A 22,995-nucleotide genomic window follows, 5' to 3' on the forward strand; every position below is an offset into this window, starting at 1 on the left:
ACTCAACACTAACTATATTTAATGAAAAACACTGTTCTGCATGACGTTCCTCTAGCTCCGACACCTGCAGCAGGCCACACACCTGAATGGACACGCTCTTATTCCCCCCGAGGGTCTGTTTGAAAAGTTTACAGCAGAACAAGCTGTCACTTTGCTACAGAACTGTCAATCACACCCCCATATGTGTCCGCAAATAACTCCTATAAAAATACTGATCGTAAAGAAAAATAATGGGGGAGATCTCAGGGTCTGCTGAACTTGTAAAAATGGAGATGTAACAGGCTGACATTACACTACAGCCAGCCACTAGAGGGCATTAGAGACATCCATCCATCCATTTCCTGTACCGTTTATCCAACACGGTGTTACAGGGAGCCTGGAGCCTATCCCAGGGACTCGTGGCACAATCCCAGGGCACAATCACACACACACACACACACACACACACACACACACACACACACTACGGGTATTTAGGAATGCAAATCAGCCTCCAGCGCATGTGTTTAGGCTGGGGGAGGAAGGCATCAGAGACATTTTGGCTTTACTTTTAAACCCGTTACGACCTCCCCTTATAAATACACTCATCAGCCATAACATTAAAATCACTGAGAGGTGAAGTGAATAATGTTGATTATCTCATTACAGCGCCCCCTGTCGAGGGGTGGGATATATTTATTAGGCAGCTTGTGAAGACTCAGTTCTCAAAGTTGATGCGTTGGAAGCAGGAAGAATGGGCAAGTTCAAGGATCTGTGAGACTTTAACAAGGGCCAGATTGTGATGTCTAGACGACTGGGTCAGAGCGTCTCCAAAACAGCAGGTCTTGTAGGGTGTTGCCGGTACGCAGTGGTTAGTACCTACCAAAAGTGGTCCAAGGAAGGAGAGCCGGTGAACCAGCAGCAAAGAGTTCAAGGTGTTGACTCGGCCTCCAAATTCCCCAGATTTCAATCCAATCGAGCATCTGTGAGACATTCTGGACAAACAAGTCCGATCCACGGAGGTCCCACATCACAACTTACAGGATTTAAAGGATCTGCTGCTGACGTCTCGGTGCCAGATACCACAGCACACTTTCAGAGGTCTTGTGGAGTCCAGGACTCGACGCCTCAGAGCTGTTTTGGTGGCACCTCCACAATAACATGCAGGTGGTTTTAATGTTATGGCTGATCGGTGTATACAGTGATTGTTTGGTCCACAGTGGACAGATCTCTCTCTCGCTCTCTCTCCCTCCCTCACACACACACACACACACACACACACACACACACACACACACACACACACACGTACATTTCCAGTTTATTTATTTTATATATCAGAACGTGGATCATTATACAGTAATGACACAATCATGGGCTGAATCCCAAATGACACAATGCGCACTTCATAGGGTGCAGGAACCATTATTAACCACCCTACATAGTGCACGTGGGTATGAAGCAGGGCATTTGGGATTGAGCCGTCATCAGGCAGAGAGCAGATAAACCAGCGTGAGCAGCGCTTCGGTACGGCCGCTCTCCAAACCTCCTCCACGACCAGAAACACACGCGCGCACACACACACACACACACACACACACACACACACACACACACACACACAGAGCAGCGGGGTGTATGTACAGTACGTCCAGAGACGAGGTGTCCTCAAGCGGAGACCACACATCAGTGGAGGGTGCGAGCTGTGAGGTGAGACACGAGACAGACAGAGAGACAGACAGTATATGTAGGCGTGATGGAGGACAGCTGTCTCACTGCTCTGGGAGTCTCTGCATTTTCCGAGGAACACTGCAGGGTTCTGTGACGAAGCGAAACTTTACACAACAGCTTGCGTTTCTGTTTGTCCTCCACGTGGACCGGCGTGCACGTGCACGTTTTAGTCCACGTACATGGGCGAGCTGGGGGACGCGGGCATCTGGTCGAGGATCCTGCACACGTAACTGGCCACGTCTACAGAGCGCTCCTCATACATCTGGATGAACGAGTGCTTCTGCTCGTCACACAGAGAGACAGTACAGTCAGATTATCTCGTCATCACACACACACACACACACACACACACTCACTCACAGTCTCACACACACTCTCGCACGCAGTTCTCTCACGCACGGATGCAGTAGTAACTAACCCAACCGTACTCACCAGAAGTTCTCGGTACTTTGGCCTTTTCGACTCCTCCTTTGTAAGGCTGGAAGTTAAGTTGAGAGAGGAACGTTAAGAGGAACTCCTAGCCCACATATGCACAGTGTAGTGTTTAACTGTTGCTAAGCAACAATAAATTAATCATTTGACAGCAACATTAATGTTCAAACAGCAAAATGTGTCACAAAACAGATCTGTGCTCTAGAACTCTAGAGCCCTGGCTATACAATGGATGTAAAAATTTTATACACCCCTGATAAAATTGCAGGCTTGTGTGACGTTAGAAAAAAAAGAAACCAAGATAAATCACGTCGGAACCAAGAAAATTCGAGTGAAACTATATTTACATTTTTCTACTATGAGATCGTTAGGGGATGTCCTGTGATTGGTATTTTGGAGATTATCCATGATTCCCTCTATCTTCCACAGCGTGATGCTGCCACCACCATGCACCATGCCCAAAAAGTTCTTCCTTGGTTTCATCAGACAATGGTTTGGGGTGATTCAGTCGAGCTTGGATGTTTTTTTGTGGTGAGAGAGGGCTTCCATCTAGCCGCCCTGCCGTGAAGAATACGAGAGATTGGTGTCACATGCAGAGAGTAATCACGTGTTAGATGTTCCTGCAGCTCCTTTAATGTTGCTGCAGCTCTCCCGGGAGCCTCCCTGGTAAGTTTTCTTGTTCTCCACTTGTTGATGATGGCCTTCACGGTGTTCCATGGTACATCTAATGTTTTGGAAGTTATTTTGTACCCCTCTCCTGACCGATATCTTTCCAAAGTGAGATCTGCTACATGCTCTGTAAGCTCTTTGGCTTCGGCAGTCAGACGAAACCAGGAAGACGTGAAGAAAACGCTCAGAAACAGCTGGTCTTTATTTGGGGTTAATCAGAATCACTTCAGCGATGACGGCTGTATGATGATGCTGGGTAATGTTTTTATGTTTTTCACTTGAATGTTGCTGGATGCTCTTTCACAGTAAAGGTGAAAAAGATCTGATGGGATGTTTCTTGGTTCCATTTTTTACATCACAAAAACCTGCGATTTTAACTACGGTGAGCTGACGTTTCATATCCACTGTGTACTCCTGTATCATTCTACAGCGTGTGTGCGTGTGTGTACCACAGGTTGACGAAGTTGATGAATTTGGGTGAGAACTCTCTCTCCTCGGAGTTGCTGAGCTGTGGAGGATCTCCTTTCACCACCTGTGTGAGCTGATCAAACACACTGTTCCACTTCGGGTACGGAAACCGCCCGGTCGCCAGCTCGTACTGAACACACACACACACACACACACACACACACCTTCATTAAAGCTAATTGTGAATACAGCAAGGCTTGCATGGTCATCTTTCTACAAACACACACACACACAGTTTAAAAGCCTTTTCATCTTTCAATCTTTGTCCACATACCAGTGTAATTCCCAAACTCCAGACATCTGAGCGTACATCATAACCCTGTCTGGAGGCACCAGGGTCTATTCTCTCTGGCTGAGACAGAAAGAGGGGGGGGGAGAGAGAGAGAGAGAGAGAGAGAGAGAGAGAGAGAGAGAGAGAGAGAGAGAGAGAGAGAGAGAGATGGACAGGCAGGTATCAGTGAGAGAGGGAAGGAGAGAAAGAGAAAGAAGGCAGGAGAGGGGGAGAGAGAGAGGAAGATGGAAAGGCAGGTATCAGTCAGAGAGAGAGAGGGGGGAAGAGAAAGAGAGAGAGAGAGAGAGAGAGAGAGAGGGAGGGAGGGAGGGAGAGAGAGAGACACACAGGTGATGTGGTTGTTAGATAGAGCAAAAAGAATGACGCAGGATGACATCATCTGTGTTAAACATAGCAAATGACATCAGTGCTACCATGGGACTGCTAAATGCACACACACACACTGACACTGACACACACACACACACACACACACACACACACGTGTTAACAAGCTGAGCGTGAGACAGTAAATGCGCGGTGCAGAGTGTAGATATGGAGGTAAGTGTAGACACTGTGTGAAGGGTGAGGAGTAACTAAACCCTGCTGAGTCTGATCTTACTGCCATGTACGGCCTGCAGCCTGCGTCTCGGGTCTTCGCGATGGAGTCGACCAGCTGCCCACTGATCCCGAAATCACACAGCTTAATGTTCCCGTTCCTGTCCAACAGAATGTTCGATGGCTTAATGTCTGCAGGGGGACAGGGAGACAGACAGACAGGAAGTGAACAGACCAGCTACCAACTGCTACTTCCTATTTAGTGTAGTTCTTCACATTAACACAACCTGCTGACTTTAAATCCAGGTCATTAAATATTACGGAAAGGTTTATGAACTACAGTACGGGATTATGTACAGGACACTAGAGGAATCCTACAGTAATACACTGTTTCTAGTTTTAATGCCCCAAAAAATACCCCAAATGACCTAGAAACATCAGTAAACCTTTAACGTGCGAAGATCTATGAATATTCAAATTATATGCAAATCACAACGTCCTCCTGTGTTTGCTCAATTTATCAAACTTTCTCGCTTTACAAAAATATATAATATAAGATCAGTACGCAGGTCCTGCAGCTAAAGATTAATGACTACCATGTCATCATCATCTATTAGTTCTGGTGCTTGTTATCACTAACTAATAATTTGCATATACAACGTGACTGTAAAAGCCATGGTGCTATTTGACAACACTAATAGATACCCCAATTAGCCCCGCCCCTGAATCAGTGCCATACGCAAGTATTGAAAAACTGCAAGAGGAAATGGAAAGAGGAAGTCGACACAGGAAGGAGAGGAGAGATCTTACCTCTGTGAATTATTTTCAAGTTTTCTTTTAAGTGGTTAAGTGCTTTCACAGTCTGCAATAAAGACAAGGGAGAGAGTAGGTCACTGATAGAGTCTGAACACGCCCCCACCCGAACACATGCCCCGCACACACGCCCCATACCCCCCCCAAACACACACCCCCAGAACACCCCCCCAAACACACACCTCCAGAACACCCCCCCCAAACACACACCCCCAGAACACCCCCCCCAAACACACACCCCCAGAACACCCCCCCCCCCCGAACACACATGCCCCCAGAACACCCCCCCAATACACACGCCCCGCACACATGCTCCGCACCCCCCCCCCGAACACCCCCCGAACACACACGCCCCCAGAACACCCCCCCCAATACACACGCCCCCAGAACACACACACACCCTGAACACACCCTGAGAGACGGAGGACATGTAGAGGACACAACTCACAGCAAGTGTAATTTTGCCCAGGATCTCCTCAGGGATCACGTCCTCCAGCGTGGAATACACATATTTATAGAATTTGTCAAGAGAGGTAGACATGAGTTCCATACATATCCAACAGTCGCCCTGAAACACACACATTCACACACACACACACACAGACGCAGAGGGAGAGAGAGTGTGAGTTAAGTCAGCTATGCGTCAATGTGAGATGTGAAGTTAATTACGAGTGTGTGACACACCTCTCTGAAAAGCGCTCCGTAGAACTGGACAATGTAGGGACAGTCACTGCTCCTCATCACCACATCCAGATCCATCAGCAACTGCTTCTGCTCCTTCTCATCCACCGTCGACCTGATCCTCTGTCACACACACACACACACACACACACACACACACACACACACAGAGAGCATCTAAACATCTACAACACCTAACATAATATACCAAATGTTAATGCTGATAATGGCGTGAGAGGTGTGGCCTGTGTATCTGTCAGTCTCAGTGAAGAAGGTGTGGCCTGTGTATCTGTCAGTCTCAGTGAAGGAGGTGTGGCCTGTGTATCTGTCAGTCTCAGTGAAGGAGGTGTGGCCTGTGTATCTGTCAGTCTCAGTGAAGGAGGTGTGGCCTGTGTATCTGTCAGTCTCAGGGAAGGAGGTGTGGTCTCTGTATCTGTCAGTCTCAGGGAAGGAGGTGTGGCCTGTGTATCTGTCAGTCTCAGGGAAGGAGGTGTGCCCTCTGTATCAGTCTCAGTGAAGGAGGTGTGGCCTATGTACCTGTCAGTCTCAGGGAAGGAGGCGTGGCCACTATCTGTCAGTCTCAGTGAAGGAGGTGTGGCCTGTGTATCTGTCAGTCTCCGGGAAGGAGGCGTGGCCTGTGTATGTCCGTCTTAGGGAAGGAGGTGTGGCCTTTGTTCATCAGTCTCAGTGAAAGGGGCGTGGCCTGTTACCTTTACAGCCATGATCTGTCCGCTGGGTTTGTACGCCATCTTGTTGACGGAGCCATACGCTCCTCGGCCAATCTCCCCCAAGTCCTTCAGATCCTCCGCTGTGAAGTCACAGAGCTGCTCTGGAGAGATCTTTAACTTTCCTGATGATTCAATACTGTGTGTGCGCAAACGTTCTCTAAACACACACACACACAAAGTTAGCAAGGGGTTCTAAAACAGTTGTATTCACATTAAATAGCTGTATTAATGAGAGTTAGAAAACGTCTGTATTAATGCAAGAGGGTTCTAGAATAGCATCATACACATCACCGAAAGAAGATCTAGAACGTCTGCATTAACACAAGTGAGTACCTACACAGCCGTATTCACATCAGAGAACCCAGAACCACATAACTGGGTTCTACAGCGGTTATATTCTAACAGATGTGTTCACAGATGTCGATGTTAGAGTGGCTCTGCAAGAGGGACGGCGGTATAGCACACAACCACGTTCTACAACGTGTCACATAACTGGTTCTAGACCGTGTATTCTCACTTGTGTGAATTATCTTCCAATGGCTGCATCCACAGAAGTGGGTTCTAGAGCAGTTTTACTCACATTGTATGAGTTAAAAGAATATTTATGTCACACAACCGGGTTCTAGAATGCCTGTATGTTGTTTTGAAAAACAGCTATATTCATCATAAAGGATGTATTCTCACACACATGGGTTCTAATTCACATCGCTTAGTGGTGTTTAAGGTACGACCCTATTAACAGCCGTCACAGTACCGGCTTCTAGAATGGCTATATTTACAGATGCAGATTCTAAAAGTGCTATATTCACATCAAATAGCTGGGTTCTAGAGGGGTTCTAAAGTTTAAAGTACTGATATACACTGGCTGGATTTGGAAAAAGTGGGTTCTAGGCTGAGCAGGACGTGGAGAACGTGTACTCACATGTGAGGGTTCTGGAAGGGCGGTCCCGCAGTGCTGAGGTTGAATCTGGTGGATGATTTGATTGACGGATTGGCAAAATCTATCTTCAGTACTTTACGTTTACCTGATAGAGAGGAAGCACAGGAACGTTACACACACACACACACACACACACACACACACACACACACACACACGTACACGCACACGTACACGCACACGCACACAGATGTAATGTGTAGAAGACAGTACAGATGTTCTGCCACAGTCTGAGTGATGAGATTTGATCACATCCACAGGGAAGTCATGCACACCTTAGACAGACACACACTCCAGATTTTCTAAAGCCGACAGTGGCGCAGCTACAAAAATCGCAGGTTTATATTAACACGCTCGTTCTGATTACGTCATCGTTTCTATAGTAACGGTTCGTTCACAGGGACCTCCACATAAGCGAATTAGAAAATCATTCATATGGCGACGACGTCTGTAAGGAGGTGTTTGGTCTAGCGTACGTGGAACGAGTCTATCTATTACGCGAGCGAGAACGGGGAGCAACTTGTTTTCACAACTTGACGTTAAATGTAACCTTAAACAGATAAAATGTACGTGTCATTTTTCAATGAACTTAAAATGTTAACTTTTGGGTGAATTGCTGCGGTGTAAGAAGAATAAAACACTTCAGGGCATGCTGTTATCGGAAAACAATCAGCCAGTGAAAATACTCGTTTCTGATTGGCTGGTAAGAGGAGCGCATCCTCACACTATGTAAACGATACGACGTGCAAACATTGTATTAGCCCACACGCTGCAATGGCTTTTCGACATTTTAAGCTAAATAATGCTATTTAATGCTAGTTGTGTGTAATGAGTGGATTAATTTAACATTATCCGGCAGCTTGAGTAAATCTGGAGGAAGTAGATGATAACCAGAATCTGACATGCACCGTCCTCCCTCAGCTCCCACATTCCCATCACCTCACCCTGAAAATGAACCCGAGCTCGTCGTCCTGCGTTCCACACTTACCTGCGTGTAATACGCTAAAGTTTAGGGGTGTAACGGTGCATCGTGATGCTAACGTGTGACGATGTGCATCGCTGAAATATGCGAAACACATCCTGGAAATCAGCTTTCTAGTAATTATACATCTAATACAGTTGTACTGTTTGAACAGCAGAGGTCTGTAGAAGAAGTGCTGGGCTCGGTAGCGCCGGATCACCACGACCGACACAGCCATGTTATTACTGTTGATATAAGAGCTTTCAAACGATACCAGCCCCGCCCCACTGTGATCTACAGCGCCTGAGAGAGAGGCCACAGAACCCGGCCATTTTAGCCGTCTTTGGAGCTCTGTTTCCAGTTAAAATGACGCCTCATGCTCTGCTATGGAGCTCATTATGTTTCAGTCATCAGAGACAAGCTGTTCAAGCTTGTGGGAGGATTTATAAACATCGGGATGATGTCCTGGGATCACGCTTGCGACTTTTTAATTGGATGTAAGTTAAAGGGATCATGGCATTGTTGTTTTTTTTTTAAATTACAAACATACAAAATTTAGTAATTTATGACCCTTTTTCCACCCAGTCTCGGATCCTCAGACTGAAACGATCGGTTTTTGTGTCCTTTACCTTTAAGACTTCAATGCTGTGATTGGCTAACATCTTTGCATATGAATTAATTATCAACACTCCCTGCTGTTTTCAGCGACTGAGCACCAGTGGGCGGGGCCAGCGGTGCGATAATGTAAAAGTAGGCGTCGATGTCTTGCTGTAAGGGGCGGGGCAGTCATATGCAAATGTCCTGCTACATCTAAACAAGCCGTTTTTGGCGCTTGGTTAAATAAATGTTCTTTCTGTACTGAGGAGGATGTATTAAACCATGATGCTTGCTGGATGTTTTAATGACACAACGACCTCTTGTATGTCAAAAGAAAATTTGATTTCTTGTGTCATGACCCCTTTAAGTCCCACCCTTCCTGATCCTGACTCCTGACAAGAGGCAAGTCGCTCAACACACTATAACTTTCTGAAACGATATCATAGATGAAAAAAGACATTTCTAAATCAGCTCATAGGTTCTTATGTGGAAAAGACGTTCATTTTGCAACAAGAAAACGGACATTACTGTTGCTCACATTAGGACAATATAAAGTGCAGTGAAGTAAAACATTCAAAACTCCACAGTGCTAGATAAACCCCACTCCCAGACTGAAAGGTTCCACCTCTAGAGGAGAAGAATGTGCTTTTGTTTTCTTCCTTCCCTCCAAAAGCTACCACAAGAATGCGATTCCAATGAAAAAAAGCGTTTGGTGTTCCGCGAAGGGTCCCTGCCCCGACAAGTCCCAGTTCTGCTCGTGCCAAAAGACTTCAGTTCCAAAAACAAGACACAACACAACCCGAAAGGAGGAGAGAAAACAAAACAAAATAAAACAAAACAAAAAAAATCCCAAAGGTGCTGTTCGGTTAGTACGAAGCTGCGTAAAGGAAAAGAACCACACAACAGAGGAGAGAGAGAGAGAGGGAGAGAGCACAGATAATGGAGTTCTCCACGACCAGAACCGACGGATCGGTTCCGAGAAGAAAAACGAGATCAAGTCTGGAGAAATCTCCTGCTTTTCCAGTTTGGTTGTAATAAAGCATGCGCTGATTATCAGTCATAACAATACAATGTTTAACACCAACAGCACCGATATTGTGGAAGTCCCGCGCTCCAATTCCAATCCGTATTGTACAACAGTATCGCACGCAAGTATTCGCCCCCTCCTTGAACACTTCCAATGGTTTGGTGTTACAACATAGAAGTCAAATGGGCTTCAAACGTCTGAAGGCCCATTCAAAGCCAGACACGTCACATCAAGACCTCTCGCGCTTCCATCCCCACGGGCTGCACCCGGTTTGAGCTCGTGCGTCACGCTGCCCCAGTTTCTGTCAGAGTTATTTTTCTGCGAGTGCACCTCTACAGAAATCCACTGAAATGGCAAAATCCCACTTTCTACACGCTGTAATGTTCGTCTAAAATAATAATCCACAAAGACGTCAGGTTGTAGATTATTATTATCTTTGTGAAGCAAAATAAACACAAACGTCGTCACTGCCCCACGTCACGTGCTTGGCTGAACGGTTCTGTAATTACACCCAGAGAGGTGAGAGCTAACCAGACTGGGTAGTGTGAGCTCTACTTCCTTCCTTTTTTTCTTTTTCTTCTTTCTTTCAGTGCTTTACATCCAGTCACACCTCTTCCGGATGGTTTGGTTAAAACTAGTGGTGTAAACCTCAGGCTTCCACACGATACGATTTCGATTCATGAGGCAGCGAGTCGATATTTGACGATACAACACGACTTGGTTTCGTATCGACGCTGAGAATCCGTGGTAGGCCGACTGCTGGTTTAAAAGTGTTCGAGTTACGGATAAATCGCCTTGCTAGTAGGCGTATATACTTAATATCGTATCGTGATACTTGAAGGTATTTTTACGTTACTTGATATGCATCAGGATTTGTTTAATACATTTTTTTTTTTAAATCATTTTAAAAAGGTTAAAAATTCAGTACAAAAGTTTAACATCAACATCGACTTTGTTACTGCTATACTATACTAAATAAATAAAAATATATCACGATACCTGCGATGTGTCATAAAGGTGTATTGTAACAATTTATCACGATATCGATATCACAGTCATATCGCCCAGCTCTGTCTGATTATTTACACATCAGACGTTTGTCATTTTAAAAAAACGATTCATCGATTAATAGTCACTTGTAATTGTTAATAATAGATGTAATATGGGTGTGGCTGAGAGAGGGGGCATGGTTATCTGCGAGAATTCTGGCAGCTGTGGAACTAAGCTTATTCCGCTCATTATTGAACGTTAATAAAAATGTACAAAACGTGAAAATGGATCTTCAGATACTCGTCCTGATCATCAAATCCTGGAGGAGCTACTCTTTCACTGCACCGACAGTGTGAACAGAAACCAAAGATTTCACATTGATGGAACGGGTATTGGTACCTATAACCATATTTGGCTGAGATTCGCTGAAGACGTGATGGTGATTCATCCACAGGGTCAAAATATGACAGCTTTATGCCTAAAAAGTGTGGAAAAGGGGGCGGAGTCAACGCTAACAGATTAATTAGCACCTGTAGTGTGATTCACCACCACCATCACCAAATACACCACACGTACCCCATACATACACACACACACAGCCTGAGCTCAATCCCGGCCATGATTAGCGGAGCGTCAAAACATCAGCCGTGAGGAGACAGAAACAAAGTGGGCGGGGCTTACTTTGGGCAGCTCCAGACAGGTTAATCTGAAATCCTGCTGACGAGAAAAACAACAACAGCAACACACACACACACACACACACACACACACACACACACACACGCGCGTGCATTTACGAGACAGGAAGTCTGTTAAATGTAAATCCTATGGGAGCATTGAAGATAAACAGAAATAAATCTGCTGAAGTGATTACAGTGCGTCCAAACAGATCTTGTGAAATTTGCGGCTGCGCTACAAGAATAACGGCGTTCGTGATAAAGTGTTTGAACACGGTTGTTTAAAACCTCAAAAACCTCCGAAGATCTATAATCAGCACACTTCCGGAAAAACTTGTTTTTTTTCCCTCTTTTTTCTGGAAAGTTCCCCCCGAATGGCTCACGCTCCTGCACTGGTACACCAACAGGGTGTGACACGGAGCATGACTCACGAGTACTGTAACTGTGTGTGCAGGTGGACACACACACACACACACACACACACACACACACACATGCACATAGTAGGGGGTAAAGAACAAGAAGCAATATGATGAGAAACGAGACAGGAAGTGATGAAAATGGTGTGTGTGTGTGTGTGTGTTTCTGCAGGGTCTCACCGTGGTCCAGCATCAAGCGGGTCATGCGGGGCATTAGGGGTCAGAGGTGAGAAGGAAAAAAAGTGTCATAGGACAAAAAAGGCTTGGGTTCAAAGGTCAAATCAGAAAATCAAAAATATTCTAATTAATCTTGATTCCTGTAATTCAGCAGATGAAGATATTCACATTCATTTTCAACGTATTTAAGATCATTCTCTACGCATTTACGAGAAACCTGGACGTATTTACAATGATTCTCCAAATATTTACGATAATTCTCGACGTGTTTATGATCAGTGTTGGCATATTTCCACTTCCTGATCTGTTTACAATCATTTCAACATATTTATGATAATTCTGTGCGTATTTATGATCATTCTCGATGTTTTCAAGATATTTTTGCAGCGTATTTATGATCATTCTTGACATTTATAGCGATAATTCTCAACGTATGTACGGTAATTCTTGCCATTTACGATACTTCTTGACGTATATAGGATAAATTTCGAGGCACGTACGATCATTCTTGACGTATTTACAATACTTCTTGACATTTACAAGAATTCTCAACATTTTTACGAGAATTCTTGACACACTTACGATAATTCTTGAGGTGTATAGGATCATTTTCAGCGTACGTACGGTAATTCTTGACGTATATAGGATAATTCTCAACGTACATACAATAATTCCTGTCATATTCACAATAAATCTTGAGGCATGTACGATAATTCTCAACGTATTTATGATCACTCAACGTAGGTACGATAATTCCTGACATGTTTACAATCGTGGCACTTAATTATGATAATTCGCTGCGTATTTACGATAACTCCTAAACTTATTTTTACGATAATTCCGGATGTATCGTTTATCGGGTAGCATGAATGACCGCAGCATGTCCAACCTCAGACTTGCAGTAATTAAGCTCCGCCTCCTCCACGCTATTTTGTATCACACTTAACCAATCAGAAGGGTTTATGACCCAGGCCTGTCTCTGATTGGCTGCTGGAGGTCACGGAAAGACACATTCACATTTACCGTTAATGTAACATTCAGAGGGATATAATCTCTAACTTCTCACAGGCATTATGTAAATACAGCATCAACCAATACATTTAACACCAGAATCATTCAACAATATAAACATATTTAACGTGTCTTTCAAGAATTATTCAGTTCCCTTTAAAATACCGTTAAATGGCAGTTGGGAAATGACAAAATAACGCACGCGCCAGAAAACTTCTCTATTTGTGTGAATTACACAGGAGAATTTAAAAAGAAGGGAAAAAAACAAGCTGATTAACTACATAATTATATTCACATATTATCTAGCTGGCTCATCTTAAACATTACAGCTCGATGAATTATTCATGAATTAATCCGGATTCTGGGCTCGTTATGCAAATGAGGGCTGATTTTAAGAGATTAAATAGCTCGTATCCTCGGCTAACCGTTAGTTCAGTCGAACAGGTGTAGCCACAGAGCTAGCTCGCCAACAACCCGGATGATGTCGTGTCAAAAAAATAAATAAATACGACACGCATCAAACGAACACGGCGCTAGCTATTTCTGACTGCAATTTAAATGCCGTGTTGTTGTTGTTGTTGTTGTGAGATAAACAGAGCGCTAACGCTGAACCTGGCTATCACCCAGCTAGCGTCTCGCAGCTAAGCCGAGAGCCGAGACACACCGGAAGAGAGAGAGAGAGAAACGCGGAGACATGGCGCCTGACATCTCTGTCCTGTCTTTCTTTGCTCCTTCTTCTCCTTACCTTGCATGCTGCTCATGGTGGTGGTGTGCTGGCAGTGGTGGGGCTGTGGGTAGGCGGAGGAGGAGGCGGCGGGGTGGCCGCTTCTCAGAGCTGAGGGCGGTGGAGGTGTCACGGAGCTGCTGTTCGCACTGGGAGTCGCCATCATCGCGCCGATCTCAGCCTCAGCCACCACCACCTCCACCCGGAGCACCGCCGGGCTGCAGTGCAGAGACACGCACCGGGCCGCGTCCCCAATCACAACACACCGCCTACAGAGTGCACTACAGAGTGTGCACTACACTGACTACACTACAGATTCTGCACTATAGAACCTGCACTATAGAGACTGCACTATAGAGACTACAGTATAGAGACTACACTACAGAGTCTGCACTATAAAGAATACACTACAGAGACTACAGTATAGAGACTACAGTATAGAGACTACACTACAGAGTCTGCACTATAGAACCTGCACTATAGAGACTACACTATAGAGACTGCACTATAAAGAATACACTACAGAGACTGCACTATAGAGAATACACTACAGAGACTACAGTATAGAGACTACAGTATAGAGACTACACTATAAAGAATACACTACAGAGACTACAGTATAGAGACTACACTACAGAGTCTGCACTATAGAACCTGCACTATAGAGACTACACTATAGAGACTGCACTATAAAGAATGCACTACAGAGACTACAGTATAGAGACTACACTGCAGAGTCTGCACTATAGAACCTGCACTATAGAGACTACACTATAGAGACTGCACTATAAAGAATACACTACAGAGACTACAGTATAGAGACTACACTTCAGAGTCTGCACTATAGAACCTGCACTATAGAGACTACACTATAGAGACTGCACTATAAAGAATACACTACAGAGACTACAGTATAGAGACTGCACTAAAGAGTCTACACTATAGAGACTGCACTATAGAGACTACACTATAGAGACTACAGTACAGAGTCTGCACTATAGAACCTGTACTATAGAGACTACACTACAGAGTCTGCACTATACAGACTACAGTATAGAGACTGCACTATAGAGACTACACTACAGAGTCTGCACTATACAGACTACAGTATAGAGAATGCACTATATAGACTACACTATAGAGACTACAGTATAGAGAATGCAGTATAGAGACTACACTATAAAGACTACACTATATAGAGAATGCAGTATAGAGACTACACTATATAGAGAATGCAGTATATAGTCTACAGTATAGAGAATGCACTATAGAGACTACACTATAGAGAGTGCACTATAGAGACTACACTACAGAGTCTGCACTATAGAAACTGTCCTATAGAGACACAATGAACACAAATCTCCACAGCCACGCTCCAAAATCGAGTGGAAAGCGTTCCCAGAATAGTGAAGTTTATTATAACAGTAAAAGGGGAATAAACTGGAATGAGATGTTCAACAAGCACACGGAAGCGATGGTCAGGGGTGCACACTATTTTTTTTTTTAAAGTTGAAATAATAATTACATTTTACAAAAGTAAATTAAAAAGTTAAATAAATAAGATAACAGTGAAGAAGCATGGCATTTAAGTTCTAGTAAGAATGTAAATAAAAGAAATAAACAATAAATCAAAATAAAAACTACTTACAGTGCAAAACAAATGGTATGTTTAATATTTAATCATAATGCATAAAGTGTCAATGTTAAACAAACAAATCTAATCATAAATAGATAAAATAATCTAAATTAAGAATAGATTAAAATAAAATAGTTTGAAATTGTCTTCTGTCTAACTGTGTTTGTTTAATTTATTTAATTGTTTTAATTCGGCAGTAATATTGTTAATAACGTGGAACATTCATGTCAAGTTTCATAATAAATATTTCAAGCATTGTAAACGACAGAGTTTTAGCTTTAATTTGCCTCACACTAGCAGTTTTTAAAAACGGTAAAGCTCACTGCTCATGTCCACCGTACACACCTTCACAATACACAATAATAATGATAATAATAATAATAATAATAATAATAATAATAATAATCATCATCATCATCATCATCATCAACTGTCCACTAAAATGAGATTTAATAAACATATCAACAGGATCTGGCGATTAATAGATGATTGTAAATTCCTAAAATATTATTTTTTATTTTATTTATTGTTTTAATGGAACAAAAAAACAAAAACATAATGCCTAAAACATCAATCACAACGTTAATTACAGAAACCGCGTAATTATGGTTGTAGTTTTTAAAGACTACATATCCTATCATTCCAGGGAGGTTATTTCCTGTGAGCACTTCCGGTTCCGCCCCGACAGAAGAGACTCTACACTGATCAAAAATGATTTATAAATCTCGAAATATAATTCTAACGTTCTTAATAGTTCTGAAAAGAGGTTTAACTGGAAAAATTAACTCTGAATAAAATAAAAGTGTGAAACGTCGGCTTTGTTTGTAATTATTGTTTATATTTATAGCGCTGTGGTTCCGTGTCTATTCTGGTATTTACGGTAAAACTCACAGGTTCATGAACTTCGCTTTAAACTACATGTTTATGAGTTGTGGAGAATTTGTTCTAAGGATTTTCTGAGATTTTTATTTATATATAATATTTGATGGATTTTGTGAAATGGCGAATGAGAAGATTGTGCAGTTTAATCTGACTTTGTGGAGAATTTGTAACTTTATAATGTCTGGGTTTTTCTCTTTAGCTGCTTATGTTCAGGCAAGTGGACTTTAACTTCTCCACATAACTATATATCATCTCTCTCTCACACACATACACACTTCTAAGATTTATAGTTTAGAGCTTGACTGATGACAGACTGATCTTTATTGTTTTTCTGCATCTAAAAGAGGTGATAAAGTCCCAGTTCTTTTCCCCAGTCCTCTGATCAAATATGTGTAAAATGTTTTGAGAGAGTTTAAAAATAATTTCTTTATTTGATTGATTGATTGATTGATTGATAATGGTATTTATAGTGGAAACCATTAGAAATACTGTGATGGTTTCTATTGTTTGAGCATTTCTGCTTTTGGCCAGTAAGTCGCATCATGTCAAACACTTCTGGACCTAGAATCCGGACTCGTACTCCAGGGTGACCAGTCTATCAAAACTGTCATGCTTTAACTTGAATAAGAGTTTCAGACCATTATTGGAAGTTTCTTGTCACTTCAGTTGGCAATGGTTTTTCTTATCCATGCATGTGAGCATGATCTTGTGTTTCTTTCTGCAGATAAACGACCCTGATGCCAGCCTGTGGATGGTAAAGTTATTTAACCCTCATAATTATTTAAGTAGTAGTGTGAGGAACACAGCCGTGCCATGTAATACTGCTCATAACACTCCCTCATCAACTTCCCCTCACAGCGCTCTAGCACAGTAATGTTAGCCTACAAGTTGTGCTGTGATTTATATCTTGTAGACCTACTACACCCTCCAGTCCCATCTGTCCTTTTCCATCCCTCATTTTCACAGGTTAACGGCTGATCCCATCAACAGTTCTTTAATGTTCTTGCTTTTAGGGCCACAGTTTGGTGCAGTCCTTGGATTTTGGGCCCAGGTTTAGTTCAAGCTTCTTTTTTTTTTTGCCCACAGTTCAGTTCTGCCCCTGCCATTTGGGTCTGTTAAATCTTTGGGTTTTGGGCCATGATTTGGTTCACTCCTTGGCCTTTGGATGGTTCAGTCTCTGTGTATTTGGGCCATGGGTTTGTTTGGTCTTTGGCTTTTGAGGCCTCAGTTCGGTTTGGTCCTCAGGTTTTTGGGGCCTCAGTTCGGTTTGGTCCTCAGGTTTTTGGGGCCTCAGTTCGGTTTGGTCCTCAGGTTTTTGGGGCCTCAGTTCGGTTTGGTCCTCAGGTTTTTGGCCACGGATAAGGGTGTATTTGAAAAGAGCGTTGAAGTGGAGGTTTGTTTTTATTTTTATTTGTTTTGCATTAAAGCATGAGAAATTCTTCATTAATAGTTGAAATTGGGAGAGAAGGGAAGGTAGTGTAAATGATCTAAACCAGTTTCTCCATTAACTTCATTAATGGAAAACAAATTTCATGCAGTATTGCTGTAAATCTGTGTTAAATTATTACTACAGTAGATTCTCTGTGAGTTCTATCTTCACACGTGTGATCTTTGTGGTGTAGGTCGGCTATGCTATACCTGCTGGCCTGTGCTTTTTAATCAGCTGTCGGCCACAAATAACAGGTAACTATAATAAACTGTCTGATTAAATGGATTAAGAGGTCTGTTATAGTTACAGGCAAAGCATGATTCCTAAAGAGAACGTGAACATGATTTCTGTGAGCTTTGTTTTTTTTTTTTCTCCCAGAGACACTGGCATGGAGGAGAGTTGCTGATCTGCACGTGATGATGGCGACAGCGTTTGGTGCTCTGCTGGGCTGGAGTCTGTATAAACACGGGGTTACACACATCTTCCACCAGGAGGAGGGCAGGTATTTAACACACCTGTGCTCTACAAACATCGTAACTCCACAAAATTCAGTCAGCATCCAGAATTTGTTTCATTTGTCTTTAATTTTTATTTTATTCTAAAAACAATAGTTTATTATTATTATTTTAAAGGTTTTAAGAAGCCATATAGTACTTATTCCATACAGGTAATTTCACATTTCATCATAAATACATGTATATCAGAACATTCTTTCCTGCTGTTCTCAGGGAGTTTAGTGGCCTGATGCTGATGGTGATGTGGCTGCTCATGTGTCGACACTCAGGACGGTACAATCCTCACACACACACACACACACACACACTCTTCTCATTCTGACACAGAGCCTGTTTGAGAACCAGTGGTATCTATCTATATATATATATATATATATATATATATCTTTTATGATTGTCTATGTGAAGAAGGGTTTATTTACAAAGGGTGCCAATAATTCTGAAGCTGACTGTTAAAATAATAACTGTGAAGGAAGAAAACAGGAATGAAGAATGAAAGGAAGGAAGGAAGGAAAAGAAAAGGAAGGAATGAAAACAAGGAAGGAATAGAAAGGAAGGAAGGAAAGAGAAAAAACTAAGGGTAGGAGGGAGGAAAAGGAAGGGAATGAAGGAATCAAGGCAAATAAGGAAGAAAAACAAGTAAGGAAAAAGAAAAGCTGAAAGAAAAATGTGTGGGAGGGACAGAAAATGAAAAAGTTCAAGAAAGCAAAATAAAAGAGAAAAGAAAGAAAATGAGGGAAAGAAAAGAACCCTGATGAGGAGAAAGAGGGAAAGAAATCTAGGAAGAAAATAAAAAGTTTTTGATCGTGCACTGAGATATTTGGACTGGAGTCTGAGCATTATGAGTGTGTGTTCATGATGACGATGATTGTTCCTGACCTGTTCCTGTTCTTTCTCCACAGCGGTGGTGTTGGAGCTCTGAGACTGTGCACTGCTGTGGTCATCACCGCCTTCCCCATCATCACATGGATCTATTACTACATCCATAAAGAGCTGAGAGCCGACTGGCCCTCACACTGCACCACTACACTGTAACACACCTGCACTAATTCACACACTCGTTAACACTAAACCCTGAGCACAGTGTGTTTACTGAGCGAACAACGTGTTCCAGTCACGCGTCCATACTGAACTGTACGAGTGAAGCTGTGAAGGAAATGAAGGAATCGGTCTATGCTGAAGGAAATTAATATTATAGATTTTGTTAAACAAGCAAATAAAACATTCCACTCCTTTTCCATCTTTGCCTGACCTGAGGATTTTATTTTAAATCGAACATTCTGTAACAGAATTGCTCACTGTATTGCTACGTAAGGATTTTTGCATCTCCTCTCTAGGTGGTGTAATGACACTATAGTAATACTGTACACTACATGGAGGTAATATAGATATTATATAGTATACTGTATATCATAGCGTAGTATAGTGAATATTATCTATCACAGATAATATTCACTATACTACGCTATGATATACAGTATACTGTATATTTATATTACCTCCATGTAGTGTATGTGTATAAGGACAATAAACACAGCCCGTGTAGTGCACTTCTATAGGGAAAAGAAACACAGCTCGTGTAGTGCATTTGTATAGGGAAAAGAAACACAGCCCGTATAGTGCACTTGTATAGGGAAAAAAACACAGCCCGTATAGTGCACTTGTATAGGGAAAAGAAACACAGCCTGTGTAGTGCACTTGTATAGGGAAAAGAAACACAGCCCGTGTAGTGACTTGTATAGGGAAAAGAAACACAGCCCGTGTAGTGCACTTGTATAGGGAAAAGAGAAACAGCCCGTGTAATGCACTTGTATAATAAAAAATCAACACAGCCCGTGTAGTGGACTTGTATAATGAAAAGAAACACAGCCCGTGTAGTGCACTTGTATAGGGAAAAGAAACACAGCCCGTGTAGTGCACTTGTATAGGGAAAAGAAACACAGCCCATGTAGTGCACTTGTATAGGGAAAAGAAACACAACCCGTGTAATGCACTTGTATAATGAAAATCAACACAGCCTGTGTAGTGCACTTCTATAGGGAAAATAAACACAGCCTGTGTAGTGCACTTATACAGTGGGCAGGAGACATTTACAGCATTTGACGCCCTTATCCAGAGTGACTTACATTTATCTCATTATACAACAGAGCAGCTGAGGGTTAAGGGCCTTGCTCAAGGGCCCAGCAGTGGCAGTGCTGGGATTTAAACTCATGACCTTGGGATAAGTAGTCCAATGTCTCAACCACTGAGCTACCACTGCCCCATTTATTTATTCGCCTGTTTTTACGAGCTACAAGAAAATAAGGTGTCACGCGTGTAATAGAACTTTCCTTTCTGATCTGATAAAACTCCTAGAAGCACTCCGTGTGGAAGCAGACCCTGTGTGTGTGTGTGGTTTTTAATCAGGCACTGTTATCGAGCCCCTCACACGGGGTCCTTCAGAATCATAGTTTTCAAGATGGCGGCCTCCATCGTGAAGCTTTTAGCACCTTGGACGCCCAGGTAAATAAAGCATTATTACGCTTCTTTACACATTTATATCTCATGTTGGTATGAAAATAGATTATTCGCGCGTCCGTCCACACGGATCGTGTAATCCTAGCTAACGCTTTTATTTGGTTTTATTTGGTTTTATTTATAAATGAACGTTTAAGAAACACGTCGTAACCCCTGACGTCACCGCAGCTCCACAAACTGCACGCGCTGTTAGAATCATGTTTGTAAGAATAATACAGCAGTGGATCTGATGATGCTGAGAAGTGAAAACTGTAGATCATTCCACAGATGCAGTCTAGAGTTTGTGTCATACACGGAATAATGATTTTTTTTTATTTAGCATGGTTGGATAAAGGTTGCTTGTGTAATGTTTGTATTGATTAGGTCTGGGAATGTCCTGTAGTGTATTAAAGCAAACTGCTGAGCTTGTAATATGTCGTGATGAATCAAAGCTAGTGCAAAAAAAAAAACATGCGTGCAGAGTCAATTTTCAGGAGATAATTCACATTGTATTGTTGTAATATCTGCAGTCTTGGGATTCTAATGTAGTATTTCTGTGTTCAGGTTGTGTCCGGTTCGGTGGACTCGGTATAACCCGTACTACCTAGAACCCGAGCCTCGTAAGGAAGTGTACTCCATCCCTGAGTCAGAGCTCAGTCCTGAGCAGAAGGAGGAAAAGGAGCTGAAAACCCTGAGACCCATCAAAGCAGCCAAGAACAGTGCCACCAGCTCGCAGTTCGACGATCCAATGATCAGGTCACCTGCATATGACTTTACTCCGTTTCACTAAACTGCTTCTGATTCGGGTTCTAATATCGGTTCTTGTTGCTCAACAGCAAGTTCGTTAACATGATCATGCAAGATGGCAACAAAGTCCTGGCACGAGGGATCATGACCCAGGTACGTGACTGGACGAGCCGTTTCCACTCATTAAATACACCAGGGAAGGTTTTTCTGGACAGACAGCTCTTTCATGTGTGTTTCCTCCTCAGACTCTGGAAGCAATGAAGAGGAGGCAGGTGGAGAGGTACCACCGCTCTTCGCCAGCCGAGAAGGAGGCCATCGAGTGTAACCCGTACGCCATCTTCCACCAGGCCATAGAAAACTGCAAACCCATCATCGGCCTGGCCAGCATTCAGAAAGGCGGCAGGAACTACCAGGTGAGTCAAAAACATGAACCTTGCTGACCGTGATCAGTAATGTACAGAACTGCACCATGCTACATTTTTACAAATGGCTATGTGAGCTTCCGTTGTTGAAAATTTCCTGTAATTTAATTTTGAGCCAGTCACTTGGAGACATCATCAGGGAGTCGCTTAGAGAATTCACCGGGAGTCATTCAGGGAGTCGCTTAGAGAATTCACGGGGAGTAATTCAGGGGGTCGCTTAGAGAATTCACCGGGAGTCTTTGAGGGAGTCGCTTAGAGACATGGTTTGGAGTTGTTCAGAGAATCGCATAGAAAGATCATTGGGATTCGCTCAGTGAGTTGCTCTGAGAGAGGTCATTGGGATTCATTTAGAGATCTGGAGTTGTTCAGGGAATCATTCTAGGACTTAATCATTTGAGGATTTCATGAGGTTACTTGGATAATTTTGTATCTACGCTCTAACACCACCATCCCCCAGGTTCCTGTTCCTCTAACGGATAAGCGTCGCCGTTTCCTGGCCATGAAGTGGATGATCACAGAGTGCAGAGACAACAAACACCGGCGCACACTCATGTACGAGAAACTCTCACAGGAGCTCCTCGCTGCTTTCAACAACGAGGGCAACGTCATTAAACGCAAACACGACTTGCACAAGATGGCTGAAGCCAACCGGGCATACGCACACTACCGCTGGTGGTAACAAGGGAGCGACTTTCAGGGTTCTTCTCTTCACACACCCACCCTGCGTTTCAGTAACAATTAGGACAGGATTGGAACACACCTTGGACTGGGTATGTTGTGTCAGGTGTATCACAGTTACATCAGAGGCTGTGTGATCTAACATCTTAAATTAACCTGAGATACAATACGAACGTATTTGGACTCCACGAGATTGAATCTGCGACTCTGCATTCTGATGCCTGTTCAATGCAATAATGTGAACATGTATATGAAAATGTAATGTGTGTTTTTCTATTATAACAGTTAATAAATTATTAAAAACCTTTTCTTTGGTCTCTTTTTTCCTTCATGAGAA

The 22,995-nt window shown here is 42.8% G+C and overlaps 3 protein-coding genes across 8 annotated transcripts; 2 read left to right on the forward strand and 1 right to left on the reverse strand.

The window, feature by feature from the left end:
• Positions 1-1,288: 1,288 nt before the first annotated feature.
• On the reverse strand, positions 1,289-14,144 carry map2k4a (mitogen-activated protein kinase kinase 4a). 6 transcript variants are annotated; one of them, XM_017481931.3, is made up of 12 exons: positions 13,875-14,144; positions 11,527-11,562; positions 7,253-7,355; positions 6,313-6,487; positions 5,606-5,725; positions 5,370-5,489; positions 4,919-4,970; positions 4,173-4,300; positions 3,554-3,631; positions 3,261-3,409; positions 2,143-2,188; positions 1,289-1,990 (listed from the first exon to the last, which is right to left on the reverse strand). In XM_017481931.3, the coding sequence occupies exons 1-12, from the start codon at positions 14,017-14,019 to the stop codon at positions 1,877-1,879; spliced, it is 1,266 nt and encodes a 421-aa protein (XP_017337420.1). In that variant the 5' UTR covers positions 14,020-14,144; the 3' UTR covers positions 1,289-1,876. The 6 variants fall into 6 exon arrangements, with proteins under 6 accessions (XP_017337420.1, XP_017337414.1, XP_017337418.1 ...); XM_017481925.3 differs by having other exon boundaries at positions 11,527-11,559; positions 13,875-14,093; XM_017481929.3 differs by lacking the exon at positions 13,875-14,144 and adding an exon at positions 12,122-13,841 and having other exon boundaries at positions 11,527-11,559.
• Positions 14,145-16,361: 2,217 nt separating this feature from the next.
• tmem220 (transmembrane protein 220) lies at positions 16,362-19,555 on the forward strand. The gene is made up of 6 exons (XM_017481998.3): positions 16,362-16,584; positions 17,096-17,125; positions 17,994-18,054; positions 18,179-18,302; positions 18,529-18,588; positions 19,218-19,555. Exons 1-6 carry the CDS (start codon positions 16,489-16,491, stop codon positions 19,348-19,350), a joined length of 504 nt encoding a protein of 167 aa, XP_017337487.1. The 5' UTR covers positions 16,362-16,488; the 3' UTR covers positions 19,351-19,555.
• A 1,206-nt stretch (positions 19,556-20,761) lies between these two features.
• mrps7 (mitochondrial ribosomal protein S7) lies at positions 20,762-22,965 on the forward strand. The gene is given in 5 exon segments (NM_001200529.2): positions 20,762-20,817; positions 21,376-21,567; positions 21,648-21,711; positions 21,804-21,971; positions 22,438-22,965. Coding segments are annotated over 5 exon segments (690 nt in total). The 5' UTR covers positions 20,762-20,773; the 3' UTR covers positions 22,660-22,965.
• Positions 22,966-22,995: the final 30 nt, after the last annotated feature.

This window comes from Ictalurus punctatus, chromosome 12 (genome assembly GCF_001660625.3).
Source record: "Ictalurus punctatus breed USDA103 chromosome 12, Coco_2.0, whole genome shotgun sequence".
Lineage (NCBI taxonomy): Eukaryota > Metazoa > Chordata > Actinopteri > Siluriformes > Ictaluridae > Ictalurus > Ictalurus punctatus.